Source organism: Megalobrama amblycephala, linkage group LG12 (assembly GCF_018812025.1).
Source record: "Megalobrama amblycephala isolate DHTTF-2021 linkage group LG12, ASM1881202v1, whole genome shotgun sequence".
NCBI lineage: Eukaryota > Metazoa > Chordata > Actinopteri > Cypriniformes > Xenocyprididae > Megalobrama > Megalobrama amblycephala.
The window spans coordinates 8,268,009-8,282,908 of NC_063055.1; the positions used below are offsets into that span (position 1 = coordinate 8,268,009).

At 37.2% G+C, this 14,900-nt stretch overlaps 1 protein-coding gene and 1 long non-coding RNA gene across 3 annotated transcripts in view; one reads left to right on the forward strand and one right to left on the reverse strand.

Annotated features, from left to right (window-relative positions):
- Positions 1–14,900, forward strand: part of ntng2a (netrin g2a) — an 83,702-nt gene that overhangs the window by 36,829 nt on the left and 31,973 nt on the right. For both annotated transcript variants that reach the window (XM_048209418.1, XM_048209416.1), the window contains exons 4-5: positions 14,161–14,333; positions 14,683–14,706. In XM_048209418.1, coding sequence (XP_048065375.1) covers positions 14,161–14,333; positions 14,683–14,706 — 197 coding nt within the window. The remainder of the gene's footprint in view (positions 1–14,160; positions 14,334–14,682; positions 14,707–14,900) is intronic.
- The window catches only part of LOC125279572, a 35,234-nt gene that overhangs the window by 10,261 nt on the left and 10,073 nt on the right, over positions 1–14,900 (reverse strand). The window lies entirely within an intron of this gene.

A 14,900-nucleotide genomic window follows, 5' to 3' on the forward strand; every position in this document is an offset into this window, starting at 1 on the left:
TTTATCTTTCAAGTGCTGCACTTCAGTAACAATTACGGCAGGGAGAGCAGGTGGCAATAAAGTTATACTTGATGGTGTACACAGTAAAAATTTGCACAAGCATATTTCTTGGGGAAAATTTACAGAGTAATGGCCCGTTCACACCAAGAATGATAACTATAACGATAACTATATTAGCATCCACACCAACGAACGATAATGGTCTATTTATTCTAAGTTCAAATGCTGCGGTTTCAAAGTGTGTACAACATGTTTTTGCTGTTCTTGTTGCATTTACACAGCTTTAACCAGCAGATGTCCTCAGCATGCTATGTTTCGAGTGAATAGCTAGTGTAATCGATCTAATCTAACAGCAAATTTAGCTGATGAAGTCAATATAGTGGAATAAAAACAACACCTAGTCTTTTCCACCGCAACTTCAAAGGGAGCAAGACAATGTTGTCGAAACTAGCGCTGAATACCTGAGGTAATTTTATGTTACACTGTTTGCTAGCCTGGCATAATGATCTTAACGTTAATACTTCTCACCATTTATTCCGAGGGTATGACCGATTGTTTTCCATATATCCATTTTCTTTAACCCTCAGGGGTCTGAGGATTTTTGGGACCCTGGAGAAGTTTTGACATGCCCTGACATTTGTGCTTTTTTCAGTTGTTCATAAACATATTAATGCAAAAAGTGTCATTACACTGTATTCAGCACAAACTAGGCTACAATAATATGTGAGGAACATGTACATGTTTGTGTTTTTGAAGGAATAACGTTTATGCGTGGTTATTGAAAAAACAAAAAACTTAAGTCACTGAAATAAAGCCAAAAAATATATATTAAATCTTTGTTCACAAGACTTCTGGGTATTTGAGGTTGTAGACTAGAGTTTTTGCTTCAAAATGAGGTAAAAATTATGCTGCCTGCTTGTTCATATAAAACAATAGAGAGATTTAAATTTTCTAAAACATCTTTGGTCAAGAAACACAGTATGCGTGGAGGCGTGAATCCTCATGTATAATGGGTGATTCTCACCTGAGAAGACAAAAGAATCACATAATAATGACCTGAAATGACTTGCATATTAATGAGGCCTTTCAGTCAGGTAGGCTGTGAAAAAACCCTCTGTGATCATGATTCAAATGTAATCAAACATACAGAAAAAACAGCAATACTGTGAAATATTATTACAATTTAAAATAATGGTATTCTATTTTATTCTTTAAAATATAATGTATTTCTGTGATGCAAAGTGTCTGAACAATAATGTTACCTCTATGGCATTTCATATAGGCTTTTAGCTTAAAAGCATGCACATTTGGAGAAAAATTGATGGATTCTCATATATTTGTCAATTTTCTATACAGAAGAGTAATATTTATTCAGGATTTATTGTCATTACTATGAGCGCTGGATACTGTGTTTTCAATTCATACTCGCAGCCGGGCAATAGGCCGAATAGGCAATCCAGGAACTAACCGAACTAACAGAGGACAGAGATCGCTAACTATGGCTATTCAAAACACTTTCCAAGACAATAACTACACAATTGAGATGATGAATGCATGTATTGACTCAGAATTTGTGTCTGAATAGCGCTGGCTCCGTGGACGTGGCTGCATTAGCAGATAATGAGCTGAATCACGGATTTCTGACATGGCTCTCTTTTCATACAGATTACATAAACAGAGAATATTTGTTTTCGATTTGACTTACACGATTTAAAACCTGACATTTCAACATTTTTTTAGACATAAGTCTAATTTTTTTGTGATTAGTATTCACTAAGTTACAGTTCATTTTCTGAGAACTATCAGATTGGCCTTCCTTCAGAGGGAGACAAGAGATCATGCATCATGTTAGTTTTCTTTATTTTACAAAAAGCACAACATTTTGTTTTTACTCTAAGTGTACACAAATAAAAGAAGATATTCCACAGATTAAAATGGTGTATAACTCTTAATTGTATGTGCAACATTAACAGAGTATTTTGAGTCTCTTTCACACTGGTAAGAAAAAAAACGCGGTGGTATCGTCGGCGATACCCTCAGACCTCAGAGTGTTAATAAGTTAACTGTACTTATTACCTACCTCCTTACTGTTAACTGTGTACATTACTTAACCAAATGCAGAATTTTTTAAATCTGTATTTAACAAAATAATCTTTAAAAAAAGAAAGGAAAAAAAAGTTACTATATAATTTATGGGTGGAAATATTATATTTAACAAGACATGCACTTTTACAGTAACAATGATAAAATTATGATATAATAAAATATACAAGTATTTATTTGTTTGTTTAATCGATTATGCGCATTATAGTTCACAGAAAGTTAAAAGTTGATGAACATTAAATCATCATTTGACTATTATAGCGCGTATAATTTGTACAATTGGTTATCGGTATATTTTAAAATAAAACATTTTAGTAGTCAAGTATGTTGGTATATTAACATTATATCAGGCAATGAAATGTTCAGGGAAATATACAGGAATTAAAATTCCCATAATGCTTTAAATGTTATCATAAATATTTTGTTCATTGAATTTCTTACATATTTTACTGTAAATCTGACAGGATTTCTTTTGAGTGTAAGATACTATGTTTGCTCAAACGTTTTTAAAAGGTTATCAGGGAGGCAGAAAGCACAAGCAAAGGGAAAGAGGGAAAAACAGAAAACTGCCCTCCCTCAGTTTTTCATTCGCAAGGGGATCTTTGAAATTCTATTAGGGTCGTTCGGCCTCCCTGAAAGCAAGCACCGCGGGCGTAAATATCTCCGCTGCCCAGATCCCCACCCTAGGGGCGCAGAATAAAAGAGGGTGTCCCAGGAAGGCAAACAGAATTTTTCATCAGAACGCCATCGCTCATCAAAATTTCATCCGGCCATTCTGTATGGGGACTGTATCTAGTGCAACGCCATCACAGCGGGATGTTCCTGTTCAGTCGACTGGGCCAATCCCTCCTGCACTAAAACATGTGGTTCATTAAATGCTTTTCTTTGCCCACACATAACATCATAAACACCATGACCTGCAGAAGGGCGATTTCTGATGACTCCGAGTTTAAGATTCACACATCCATAGTGAAAAGGTGTTTCTGAAAGGTCTAAAATCCAGAGCTGAAAAGCACATTTTACACCTTCTGTTTATAAAATGTAAATTCAATTATTAATTTATTTAAATTGACCAATTAGGTGTTGCTGTTTTGATAGTTTAAATATTGGCTAATCTCCACAGAAATGCAATCTTATGAAAGAAGTGACTGCACAGAATTAGTTTGAAATTAGTTTTGAAATAAGAAGCAGTGTGATTTGTGCTCTGAGGATAAGTGTGTGCCCATCTCGCTGTATTCAGCATCATGTGAATGTCTAAAGGATAGAGCTCTGTGGACAGTGACGCAGCAGGCGATGGAGTCACATTCTGGCAATAATTGGCCCCATCGCGATGTTTCCGTGGGGGGGAGAAATTAATTATGGAGGGACCTCCCTTATTCTTTCTCTCCTTCAACTTTTTTTGATGTGCACAGGCAACGGCAAGACCGCTCTCCGCCTCTCTCTCCGTTTGCGCACACGTCTCCTTTCCTCACAGTCTCCGTGCCGTTAATCCACGTCTTCCATGTGAGAGGCAGCGGCGCTCGCTTTTGGCTTCCGCCCTTTCGTGCGGGAGTGCAAAAGAAGCCCATTTCTGCATCCTGTGTGAATAATTTACAGGAGCTGCCGGTGCCAAAGCTTTCAAGGTCGTCTGCGATTCAGTAGCTGTGGTACAGGAAGGGCCTTTCGCCTCATGGGGAGCGCTCTCTCTCTCCCATGTCTCTCCAACCTTTTAACTGCAAATCCTCCGCTAGGAGGATGGGGAACGGGGCTGTAGAGGCGAGGTCTCTGGTCTGCCACCTCCCTTCAGCAATACTATTGTATGGGCAGCTCTCTCGGGCATTGGGAAGAAACAGCGGGGCATTTTTCATTAGCCGCTCCCCTGGCACAAGCTAGTAAAAAAAATAAAAAGGCAGGGAAAAATAAAAGACGACATTCAGAAACGAACTCCCTGTGACTGCCTTTTAACACACAGATCCGCTATTGTGGGGCTGACCTTTTTTTCAGCTGCTATACTTCAAAAAAATGTGGGAAGGGGCTGCAGAGCCGATAATAAGGAATATAAAAACAGGCGTCTTGCGAGGCGAGGAAGTTCTGTGAGAGGCGCACAACCGGAGGAGTCTGAATCGGGCATTGTTAGCGGAGGTCAGGGCTTTCAGGGTCCTGTGGAAGGATTAGACTGAGGATGAGAAAAGAGCATTTGAAGCCAATTACCCACTTCGGTCTTAGTGAACGATTTCTATAAATCAATATCCGCTGTCTGAACACCATGTAAACTGAATTGAATCTTATTTTTGGAGAGCTGTCATGTTCAGTTTGTACCTCTCATCCTTAATGGATTGGAAAAAAACATTGTTAATACAAGGTGTATGAGGCGCAAGACGTTGAGCTTGTTAACAAAGCGGGTCATTTTCTCGAACAGCCCAAGTTCATGGGCCGTACGGCCCATTTGGAGACATTTCACACATTACCGTTCACTAATGGCCACTCTTTCTCCACATTCTCTTCCAGTGCTGTTCCTCAGTCCTCCTCAAAATGGAGGTAATAAGTCAGTCGGGTACTGGTGATAATGACCAATCTAGGCCGGCCCGAGGTGACTCTCCGGGCACCGATTGTCCTCGTCTTTCCTCCATCCGTTTTTGTTTGCGTAAGTGCCTCATGATGAGCCTGGCAGTGCTTCTGTGCAAATGAGAATAAATAGTCAGGGTGTCTCGTGAGAGAAGACTGTGGGAAAAATAAATCAAGCTCCCATTAACAGCAGCTTCCAGCTGCTTCTGAGCAACGGACTCCAGCGGCAGCCTTTTATCTGTCTATCTGTGTTTGTTTAGTGCCACTGCTATTTATTCATCAGAGCAACGTGCTCCCGTTATTTGCACCAGACTTTGCCGCTTTTAAACAAATCTTGAAAGAAATCTAGCCGCCGTATCCTATAAAGGCATAAATGCTCATAATTATATTCTATAAATGTTCCTCAACGACACCCTGGGGAGAATTACGTCACACTTGTCTTTAGTTGTGCAGATTTATCCAAAACCTCATTACCTAAGCGATGGCAGGTTTAAACTCACGTCAAAAGCAGGGCTCCAGGCAGAGAATTCAGTTTAGTGGAGAATTCTAAACTTGTTCATGTCATATTATTTTTAAAGATTTTGCCACTTTTTAAACTACAGCTCTCAATTATGGACCAGATTTACGAAACAGGGCAAATTAGCGCGAAAGCGCAATTCCAAAAAAGCGCAGATTGAACGTGATCTAATGGCAACGTGCAAATTAAAGGGGTCCTTGATTATGATTTCACTTTTTTAACTTGGTTAGTATATAATATTGCTGTTTGAACATAAACAACATCTGCAAAGTTACAATGCTCAATGTTCAATGCGAAGGGAGATATTTTCTTTTACAGAAATTGTTTTTTAAGGACTACAACAAACCGCTGGTAGGGACTACAGTGAGCTTTCCAGGTTGGTGATATCACAAATCCCAAAATTTACATAAACCCTGCCCCTGGAACATGCAACAAAAGGGGTGAGGCCATGTTGGGCTGCTTTTGAGAAGAGGAAGAGTTGTTGTAGTAGAGTGTTGTTACCATGCCGTCATTTTATGCTGGACTGCTTCACAAATGAGGGTCAATTCAATGCTGGATTTGCACAAAAGATTAACATGACGGCACATGCTAGTCGATGAGTTGAATCAACTCCACAACAACTACATAAAAGTATCCACTATCCGTTCAGAAACGTCCAGCTGCATTCTAAAAGTTGTAACTTCTTCCTGAGTCTCTCCGTCAGTGTCCGACTCCGGTTTGAACAATGTAAGGCTGAACACCGTTACTGACAATCCTCATTTTGGCTGCGTGAGATTCTCCAGCTTTGTTGTTTTTGAGCAACCGAAGTGAGAGCTGTTAAAGCTCCGCCTTCAAAAATGGTGTGTTTTAGTTCACACCCAAATAAGGACAAATTTGACAAGCTATAATAAATGATCTGTGGGGTATTTTGAGGTAAAACTTCACAGACACCAACTGGGGACACCAGAAACTTATATTACATCTTGTGAAAAGGAGCATAAGAGGTCCCTTTGAAAGAACAAAGACCCAGCTGGATCATTTCTATAATGACCATCTACCAAAAGTGATGTGACTGCACCAGAGACACTTTTCTACATGTGTACATAGAAAGACAAAAAAAAATTAAAAATAATTAAAAACCCAGCCGGAATGTAAGATTAATTATATAGCTTTTAATGAAATTATATAGCTAGTGTAATTTTAATGCTTTGGGTCATTTTGACCCTTGAGGGAAGGATTTGTAACACACACGAGAAGTCTGAAGTTTAAGATCTATTAAACTGTTGACAGTAAACCTCTTTGGAAACAATCACTATTTTTGCAATTCTCTGTCACCACAGAAATCACACTTACAGCAGTTTCATAGGGGGATGGTGAACCAACTAAAGTGAAGTTATGAAGTCTACTGTAGGTGAATGTGTCCCCTTCTATCTCATTTTCTGTAAAATCAATTCAAAATGATTTCCTGCCATATTCTGTGCAAAAGTTCTTCAAGCTGCATATGCTATCTATACACTGTTCATACCTCATACAAAACACCCAAGGCAAATATTTTTGTCATTATTGTTATTTACAAAGATGTATTTAAGCCAGAGCCCAGTGATGGACTAGCCATCTGTTCAGAGTGCTTTCCCCTGCCTCTGGCCTAGGAAACTGGGATAGGATCCAGTCCTATGACTTAGAAGGTCGTATAAGGAATAAAGAGAGAGATTCATGTCAGAATGATAATTAAGTGACTAATGCAGCAAAATTCAATGTTGGTGCCAACCTGAAAAACTTTGTTAGAATAAACATACAGTGGAAAGTGCTGCCTTCACCAGTTCAAGGGATGTGTTCGGTGAGTCCCAGAGCAGGCCAGTTTTGAGTTTGACTGCATATATGATTTAAATGCGAATTGGTATAGTATAATTTAAAAATAAATATATATAATATATATAATTAAAACACGGCTGTGACCACTTCACCAAACGTTTCTGTGTATCACTATACAACACCCTTAGCAACCACTCTTAGCAACGTAAACTGTTTGTTCTCAGTTGATATTGTTCTTTGAAGCTTACTATATGTAGAAGAGTATTGTGAGAAAGAGATTGAGTGAGTTTAAATGTCCGATGTATTATCTTGTCCTTTTAACAGTTAAGGGGTTTTCCCATGACTGACAGCGCTAGTCAAAGCATTTGTCAGTTGTGTCTTGTTCCGCGTTCACAACAATTCAGTCTTTTCAATGTAAAAGTCTTCGCTACTGACTGACACACTCATAAAGACGGTCTTTGCCACCATTTAATGGCGTAATAATGTAACTTCTGTTGCTGTTCACGGTCAGGGACAGTGTTTTGAAATCGGCCATCACTAGATATTGTTAAAAAGTGTTTTTTTTTTTTTTTGGTGCACAAAAAATATTCTTGTCGCTTTATAATATTAAGATAGAACCACTGTACTCACATGAACTGATTTAAATATGTTTTTAGTACCTTTATGGATCTTGAGAGAGGAAGTACCATTGCTGTCTATGCAGGCCTCACTGAGCCATCGGATTTAATCAAAAATATCTTAATTTGTGTTTCGAAGATGAACAAAGGTCTTACGGGTGTAAAACGACATGAGGGTGAGTAATTAATTACATTATTTTCATTTTTGGGTGAACTAAACCTTTAAGGTTTAGATTGGGGTGAGAAACTGAACCTAGATCAGCAGTTATCCCAAAACTGCAACTGAAATTCCCTAATTATTTCATGTTTACACACACATTATGCCTGTGACTAGAGAAAGGCTACATTTTCCAAGGCCTTACAAATGCAACTTGTAGCTCACATTCTGAAGCTTTGAGAAGAATCCACAACAGCTGACTAGTTAGTACTGGCGCTCTCCTTTTAGCTCCTCTGTTTTGCCGGAGCATTAAGGGCCATATGTTTATCACACACTCCTGATTCTCCAGTCACAGATGGCCAGATAGGGGTTTGATCCTCTCCCAACAGCAGAGCCTGGCAGCAAACGTGCCCATGAGATCTGTTCCTGTCCCGAGCAGTGGGGTCCCAGCCCTGCGGTGTCTGGATATAGCTGCCCTGGATCGACACAGATTCTGAGAGTGCAGGGCAGAGAAACCTCACCTCACACCCCAGAAAAAGATGCTGCAACTTCGCCTCCCTACCGAGGCCCAGGAAGCCTCCTGCTGTTCCCCTGCAACCTGCAGCGAGGTTGCCTGATTTGGTGCATTCTGCGCTAAAAACGCACACGGGCTGGTTCAGCCACCCTGTAATGCCAGCGTTTTAATAAGAGCAAAGCGCCCTTGCCCTCTCTGCCCTTGACAGTGTCACAAATGATTTCTTCTGTCCTTGGTTTTTAATCACAAGACTTTACTGTCTACTTGGCACTTTTTTTGGTGAGGTGTCAATAATTTAGAATATTCATGATGATGAGGAATGCATACCAATCTGCAAGCTAGTGGCCGTATCGCTTGCAGTTTTCACACTCACTATCCATGCACATTTACAAAATGCCAGCAGGCATTTATTCAGCTGTCAAACCAGACAGATTTCTTTTTAGTGTTGTTTTTGCCAAGGGCTTGAATCACTTCAAGCACTGTTTTTTTTTTTTCACAGGATGTTAGATTCCTGCAGCTGCCTTGCATTAGTCGCTGATGCGACTGTGCTGCTTTTATCTGGCAACTTTAAGATGCAATTCCTGATTTAACACTACATGTTTAAGTGTGCTGAATGCACCTTCATTGGGTGTTGCTTTGACTAGGAATACTTTGATTCCTGTGTTAACTTTCTTAAAACACACTTTTCATACACCTTATATAAGTCTGACAATGTCTGACAGTGTAAATTATATATATATACACATTGATCATCACTTCCATCATTTTTGCAATTTTACTAAAACATCATGAACATTTTCACTACAGTGTCATTTCCATCACATATCTGTGGTGGAAATACATTTTTAAATGCCTGAATCCTTCGTTTTGCTAATGTTAATTTTATAACAAGCATTTTTTTTTAAAATGCATATATGAAAAATAATATTTTTATGATGGACTTTCTGGGTCTGGCAAGAGTAAAACTAAATCTATTGTAGACATTGAAAATTAAAAAGTGTTCAAAGTTTGGGGTATGCGGTATGATTTTAACATATTGTTTTTAAAAAAAATACAATAAAACAGTAATATAGTGAAATATTTATTTTAAAATAACAATTTTCTATTTTAATATGTTTCAAAATGTCATTTATTCCTGTGATGCAAAGCTGAATTTTCAGCATCATTACTCCAGTCTTCAGTGTCACATGATCCTTCAGAAATCATTCTAATATGCTGATTTGCTGCTCAAGAAATATTTCTTATTATTATCAATGTTGAAAACAGTTGTGCTGCTTAATATTTTTGTATATATATATATATATATATATATATATATATACACACTACTGTTCAAAAGTTTGGGGTCAGTAAGATTTTTTAATGTTTTAAAAGATCGTCTGCTCGCCAAGCCTGCATTTATATTTATTTGATTAAAAATACAAACAAAAACAGTAATATTGTGAAATATTATTCCAATTTAAAACAGCTGTTTTCTATGTCAATATACAGTAAAGTGTAATTTATTCCTGTGATCAAAGCTGAATTCTCAGCATCGTTACTCCAGTCTTCAGTGTCACATGATCCTTCAGAAATCAATTTAATATGATGATTTGATGCTCAAGAAACATTTATGATTATTATCAATGTTGAAAACAGTTATTTACATTTTTATTTCATGATGCTATGATGAATAGAAAGTTCAAAAGAACAGCATTTGTCTGAAATCTAAATCTTTTGTAACATTAAACACTACCGTTCAAAAGTTTGTGGTCAGTAAGAATTTTAATTTTATTTTTGGGGGATAGAAAAAAAAAAAAATCAATACTTTTATTCATCAAGTATGAGTTAAACTGATCAAAAGTTACAGTAAAGACAATTATAATTTTAGAAAATATTCTATTTTAAATGAATGCTGTTCTTTTTAACTTTCTATTCATCGAAGAATTTTGAAAAAATTTGTATACAACTCTTATCAACATTGATATATATATATATATATATATATATATATATATATATATATATATATATATATGTATATATAGACACTGTATATTTACTACCACTTTTCATCATTTAATGCATCCATGTTGAATAAAAGTATTAATTTCTTTCAAAAAAAAAAAAAAAAATTCTTACTGACCCCACACTTTTTGAACAGCAGTGTACATGATAATGACATAGTAAAAAGTTTCCAAGGCAGTTTAAATGTGACTTTCATAAAAAAAAAAAAAAAAAAACTCAACATAAAAATGCCCATAGATGAAACACCCAAATATGCAACTCAAGCAAAATAAACACATGGAGCAAGACGCTCTTCAGAATACATCTATATCTGCTCACGGTGCTCTGCATTACAAAAAAGACTCGTTCTTATCCGTTTCTCATCGCTCCTCACAGGGTGGGTCCTAATTTCAATCTGTACATCAGAGGATTGTAAAGTCCACACCCAGGATTTGGTCAGAAATTGATATGAGATTGTGCCGTGCCGTGCTTTAATTGATTAACGTTCGTCTGAGATCCCGCACAGTCTCTCAAAAGTAGAAGTCTCCCTTAAGGCGAGGATCTCCGAAACGAAGTGGTCCACCAGTGATTAATTTGTCATGATAGGAGCTTGATCGGCACTTGGTCTTGGAGAAACAGCCAAATAAATGAGTGTGCGATTGACTCTGGGTTTTAATTACGGCTTAAAGGCCTTGAGAGGGTGGTAGAACGGTTTCCTCAGGCTTTTGAAGCAAGACCTAATTAAAGTAAATTAAATTGAGTAAAATCACACTCGCCACTATCACTCATGTTTGATTGAGGTGTAGTAAATGAGAGGGTGTGGAAACAGACAGGTGGGGAAAAACCATGATGGAGGTGTGGCACACTGCACAATACCTGTTGCACATGGGGATGCAGGTTCGAGCCTGGCTAGTGTCACGATCTTGTTTTTGTTCACGTTCTTGTCTGCCCATATGAAATGATATATACAGTCAAACCAAAAATTATTCAGTATACACCAGATATTTTACTAGTGGGTGCAGGACACACAGTAAACTGTGACATATTATACCCAGTGAGCTACCAGTAAAATTGATAAAAATTTGGGACCAAAAATTATACAGACACTTTGACATGACCATGTTTTGCTTAAGTGTTATCTGACATGATTAAGATTATTTTTTTCTGACACAGTTTAATATTTTATTACCATTTTTTTAAACTATAGTGAATAAACTGTAATAATGAATGAAATGTTCAAGGTGTCTGAATAAATTTTGGTTTGACTGTATATAAATTAATTAATTATGCATTGTCCAAAACATTTTACAAACATTATATGAGTTTTATAAGAGTCTAAAATAATCGAGAAATAATTTTATTATATTAAGAAGCAAAATGACAAAATTCAAATTAAAAATAAAAATATGATCACCATTCACCAAACCCAAAAGCTTGTATATCTTTCATTTCTATGTTGAAAAATGTACCATTTGAAAAGATGGAGTGCACTGTGTTTAATTAAGATTACATATCGAGTTTCAAAGATTTTACATTTAAAATTTGTCATGCTTAAATGGAGAGAGAAAAAAAAAAAGTTAAAACATGCAAACAAGAAACAGCTTTACAGGAATCTAGCAGGGCACAAGACAGCATTTTATTCTGGAGTTTCGTATGTTGAATCACTTTTTTTCCATGGGAAACTTCATAGGGCGAGGTATGACCTCATTATACGGCAATACAAGGTTTGGTTATGGGGTGTCCGCATGGAAATATATAGGTCAGCTTCATAAATATTTCATGCAAATGGATTGCTGTTCGCTCTAGTGAGGATGAAAAAATATTCCGAAGCATTGGGATTTACACACTCATTTGATTAGAGAGATTGTAATTGCAAAAGTCGTCATTTCCATACTAACCTGCTTTCCTCCCAAGACCTTTAATCTCAACTATCCTTAAACTCAGCTGTCAGATAGCCAGAGCATTCCTCATAAACTCAAAGGAGGGAAGCGACATTTTGTGGAGCACTGCAGATTTTTCTTATAAAGCCAACGATAAGGAGAGACAAGGCAAGGCCATCTCAATATCCCTCATTTATTCTCATTACTAGCGATAATCATTACTCACTCTCTCTCTCTCTCTCTCTTTTGTTCATTCCATCTTTCTCGAGGTATTCCCTTCCCCCCAGTAGATGGCTGCTATATTTGGAGTAGAGCAGACGGATGCTGTTTACTGTCCCCACAGATCCCAGAGTTTTATCTCCAACATCAGAGACTCAAAGAGAATCAAACTCACCCGCATCTAACAAACACAAACAGCCTCTATAGTGCTTACAAACATGGGGCATGGGAAGAGTTGATAATGATGAAAGATTAGAAACATCTAGCAAAAGAACAAAAAACGACTTTAATATCACACTAATATCTAGAAGAGTGGACAGAAGTTCTCAGGACCACGCACACCATAAAAAATGACTTTAATCTTTTTTATTTTTCACTTGTTTTCCAGTCAAGTTACCTAAAATTCATTAAAAAGAAACCATAAGATTTCAGATTGTATCTTATCTTACTGCACCAGTGTTATTTTAGTATTATGTATGTACTATTAAAATGTCTATTAATATTTTGGTAACACTTTATTTTAGGGTCTTTTAACCAGTTGCTTATTAGCATGCATATTAATAGAATATTGGCTATTTATTAAGCACATATTAATGCCTTATTCTGCATTTTTAATCCTACCCAATAACTAAATTTAATAACTACCTTACTAACTATTAATAAGCAGTAAATTAGGAGTCATAGTTAATAGTTTATATGTGTTCCCTATACTAAAGTGTTACCAATATTTTTAATTTTTTAAATAGTTTTAATTGTTTTATTTCAGTTTTAGTTTTAGTAATTTTAGTACTTATTTAGTACTTAAAAAAATATATAAATTAACAGAAATAAAAAAAGTTGAATAAAACAAAATAATAGTAATAATTAATGAATAAAATTAATGATATTGTCTTCTTTTCTGAAAAAAATGATCAAAATTAAACTAAAATTAAGCTTTATGCTTAAAAGAAAAAAAGTTTATATTTCTTACCTCACTGGCAGACATTTTTTCTTGTTTTTAGAGTAAAGTCACTTTATTTTGATACATTTTTCAGAAAACTTATCTTATTTCATATTGCTTCTCAAGTAAATGTATATTGATTTAAGTGTTGATTTAATGTCAAGTGTATTTGTACTGGAAAACAAACAAAAAGTATTGAGGAAGAATTTTTTTTTTTGTTGTTGCTTTGTACAGCAACCTGCTGATCTCCAGCAATAAAATCACTGCCTTAAAAGGATAGTTCACCGAAAAATGAAAATTCTGTCAATAACCAATCAGATCTCGCCCCCCATTAACTACCATAGTAGGAAAAATAAATACTATGGTAGTCAATGGGGGGGGGGGGGAGATCTGATTGGTCACCAACATTCTTCCAAATATCTTCCTTTGTGTACAGCAGAACAAAGAAATTCATACAGGTTTGGAACTACTTGAGGGGGAGTATATGATGACAGAATTTTCATTTTTGGGTGAACTATCCCTTTAAATCTGAGATTTTGTCCACACCAGCCACGATAAGCAACAAAACCAGTATGTCTGAACCAGCGGTGTACTGGATAGCCCTGCCCACAGTGAAATCTCATTGGCCCAAAACCCCTCTCTATATAACTCTATACACATCAACCGCGATGTAAAGATCTGCAGAATATTCCCTGGAGGTACCGTTTTTAGCCGTGCGTTATGGTGTCTGGCTCCACTAATTAGCCTAGCTGATTTCTTGAGCCAAGTAGGTGAGCTAATGAGCTACCTCGGGTGACCCTAACAAATAAAAGGTGGGAATCATCCTGTCGCCCTTGCCTGTGGCTGCAATGTAACAAGCATGCTAATTGTCCGCTGTTTCCCGTTTTCACAGGTGTAAGTGTAACCTCCACGCCGGTCAGTGCTCCCTCCGTGATGGGACCCTTCAGTGCGACTGTGAGCACAACACCACTGGACAAGACTGTTCGGCCTGTGAGAGAGGTTTCAAAGCCAAGTCCTGGAAGCCCGGCTCCTACCTGCCCACACCGAACGGCTCCCCGAACATTTGTAAGAATTACGCACCTGCTGTATTCAGACACGCGCACACACCTGAGAAGAAGCTATGATTTACGTACAGTGTAGAAAACTGGGGCATCTTCACTTGCTAAGGAAAGTAGAATAGCACAAAGGAAACTTTGCAATAAAAAGAAAATAAGCATACTGAATAGCAGACATGTACAGTTCATCGCCACTGTACGCTCACTGCCTGCGAAAGCGAGGCTGTCTTCTGTATTTTTTAATCTTAGATGTGCTCCAGAGCGGTAGAGAAAAATAAAATAAACCTACAAGTCTGTTTTCGAAAATAAACGAGTGAAACTCTCTCATTTGTTTTATCTTCCTCTCTTTCTGTTCGCAGGTGAGGCGTCGGGAACGTCTGGCAGTAAGTGGCATGCTAATGGAATAGGCTGACTGTTGTTTTCATGTTTTCACTCCTGCTGCCATCACTCTTTTTGGCCTCTTTATTTCATGTCGTTAACAAGACGTCGGTTATGATCTGTCCCTTAACTGTCACTGTGAACTCTGATGGCGTGATGCATTTTTCCACAGTTTTCTACTTCATAAATGTTTCATGTG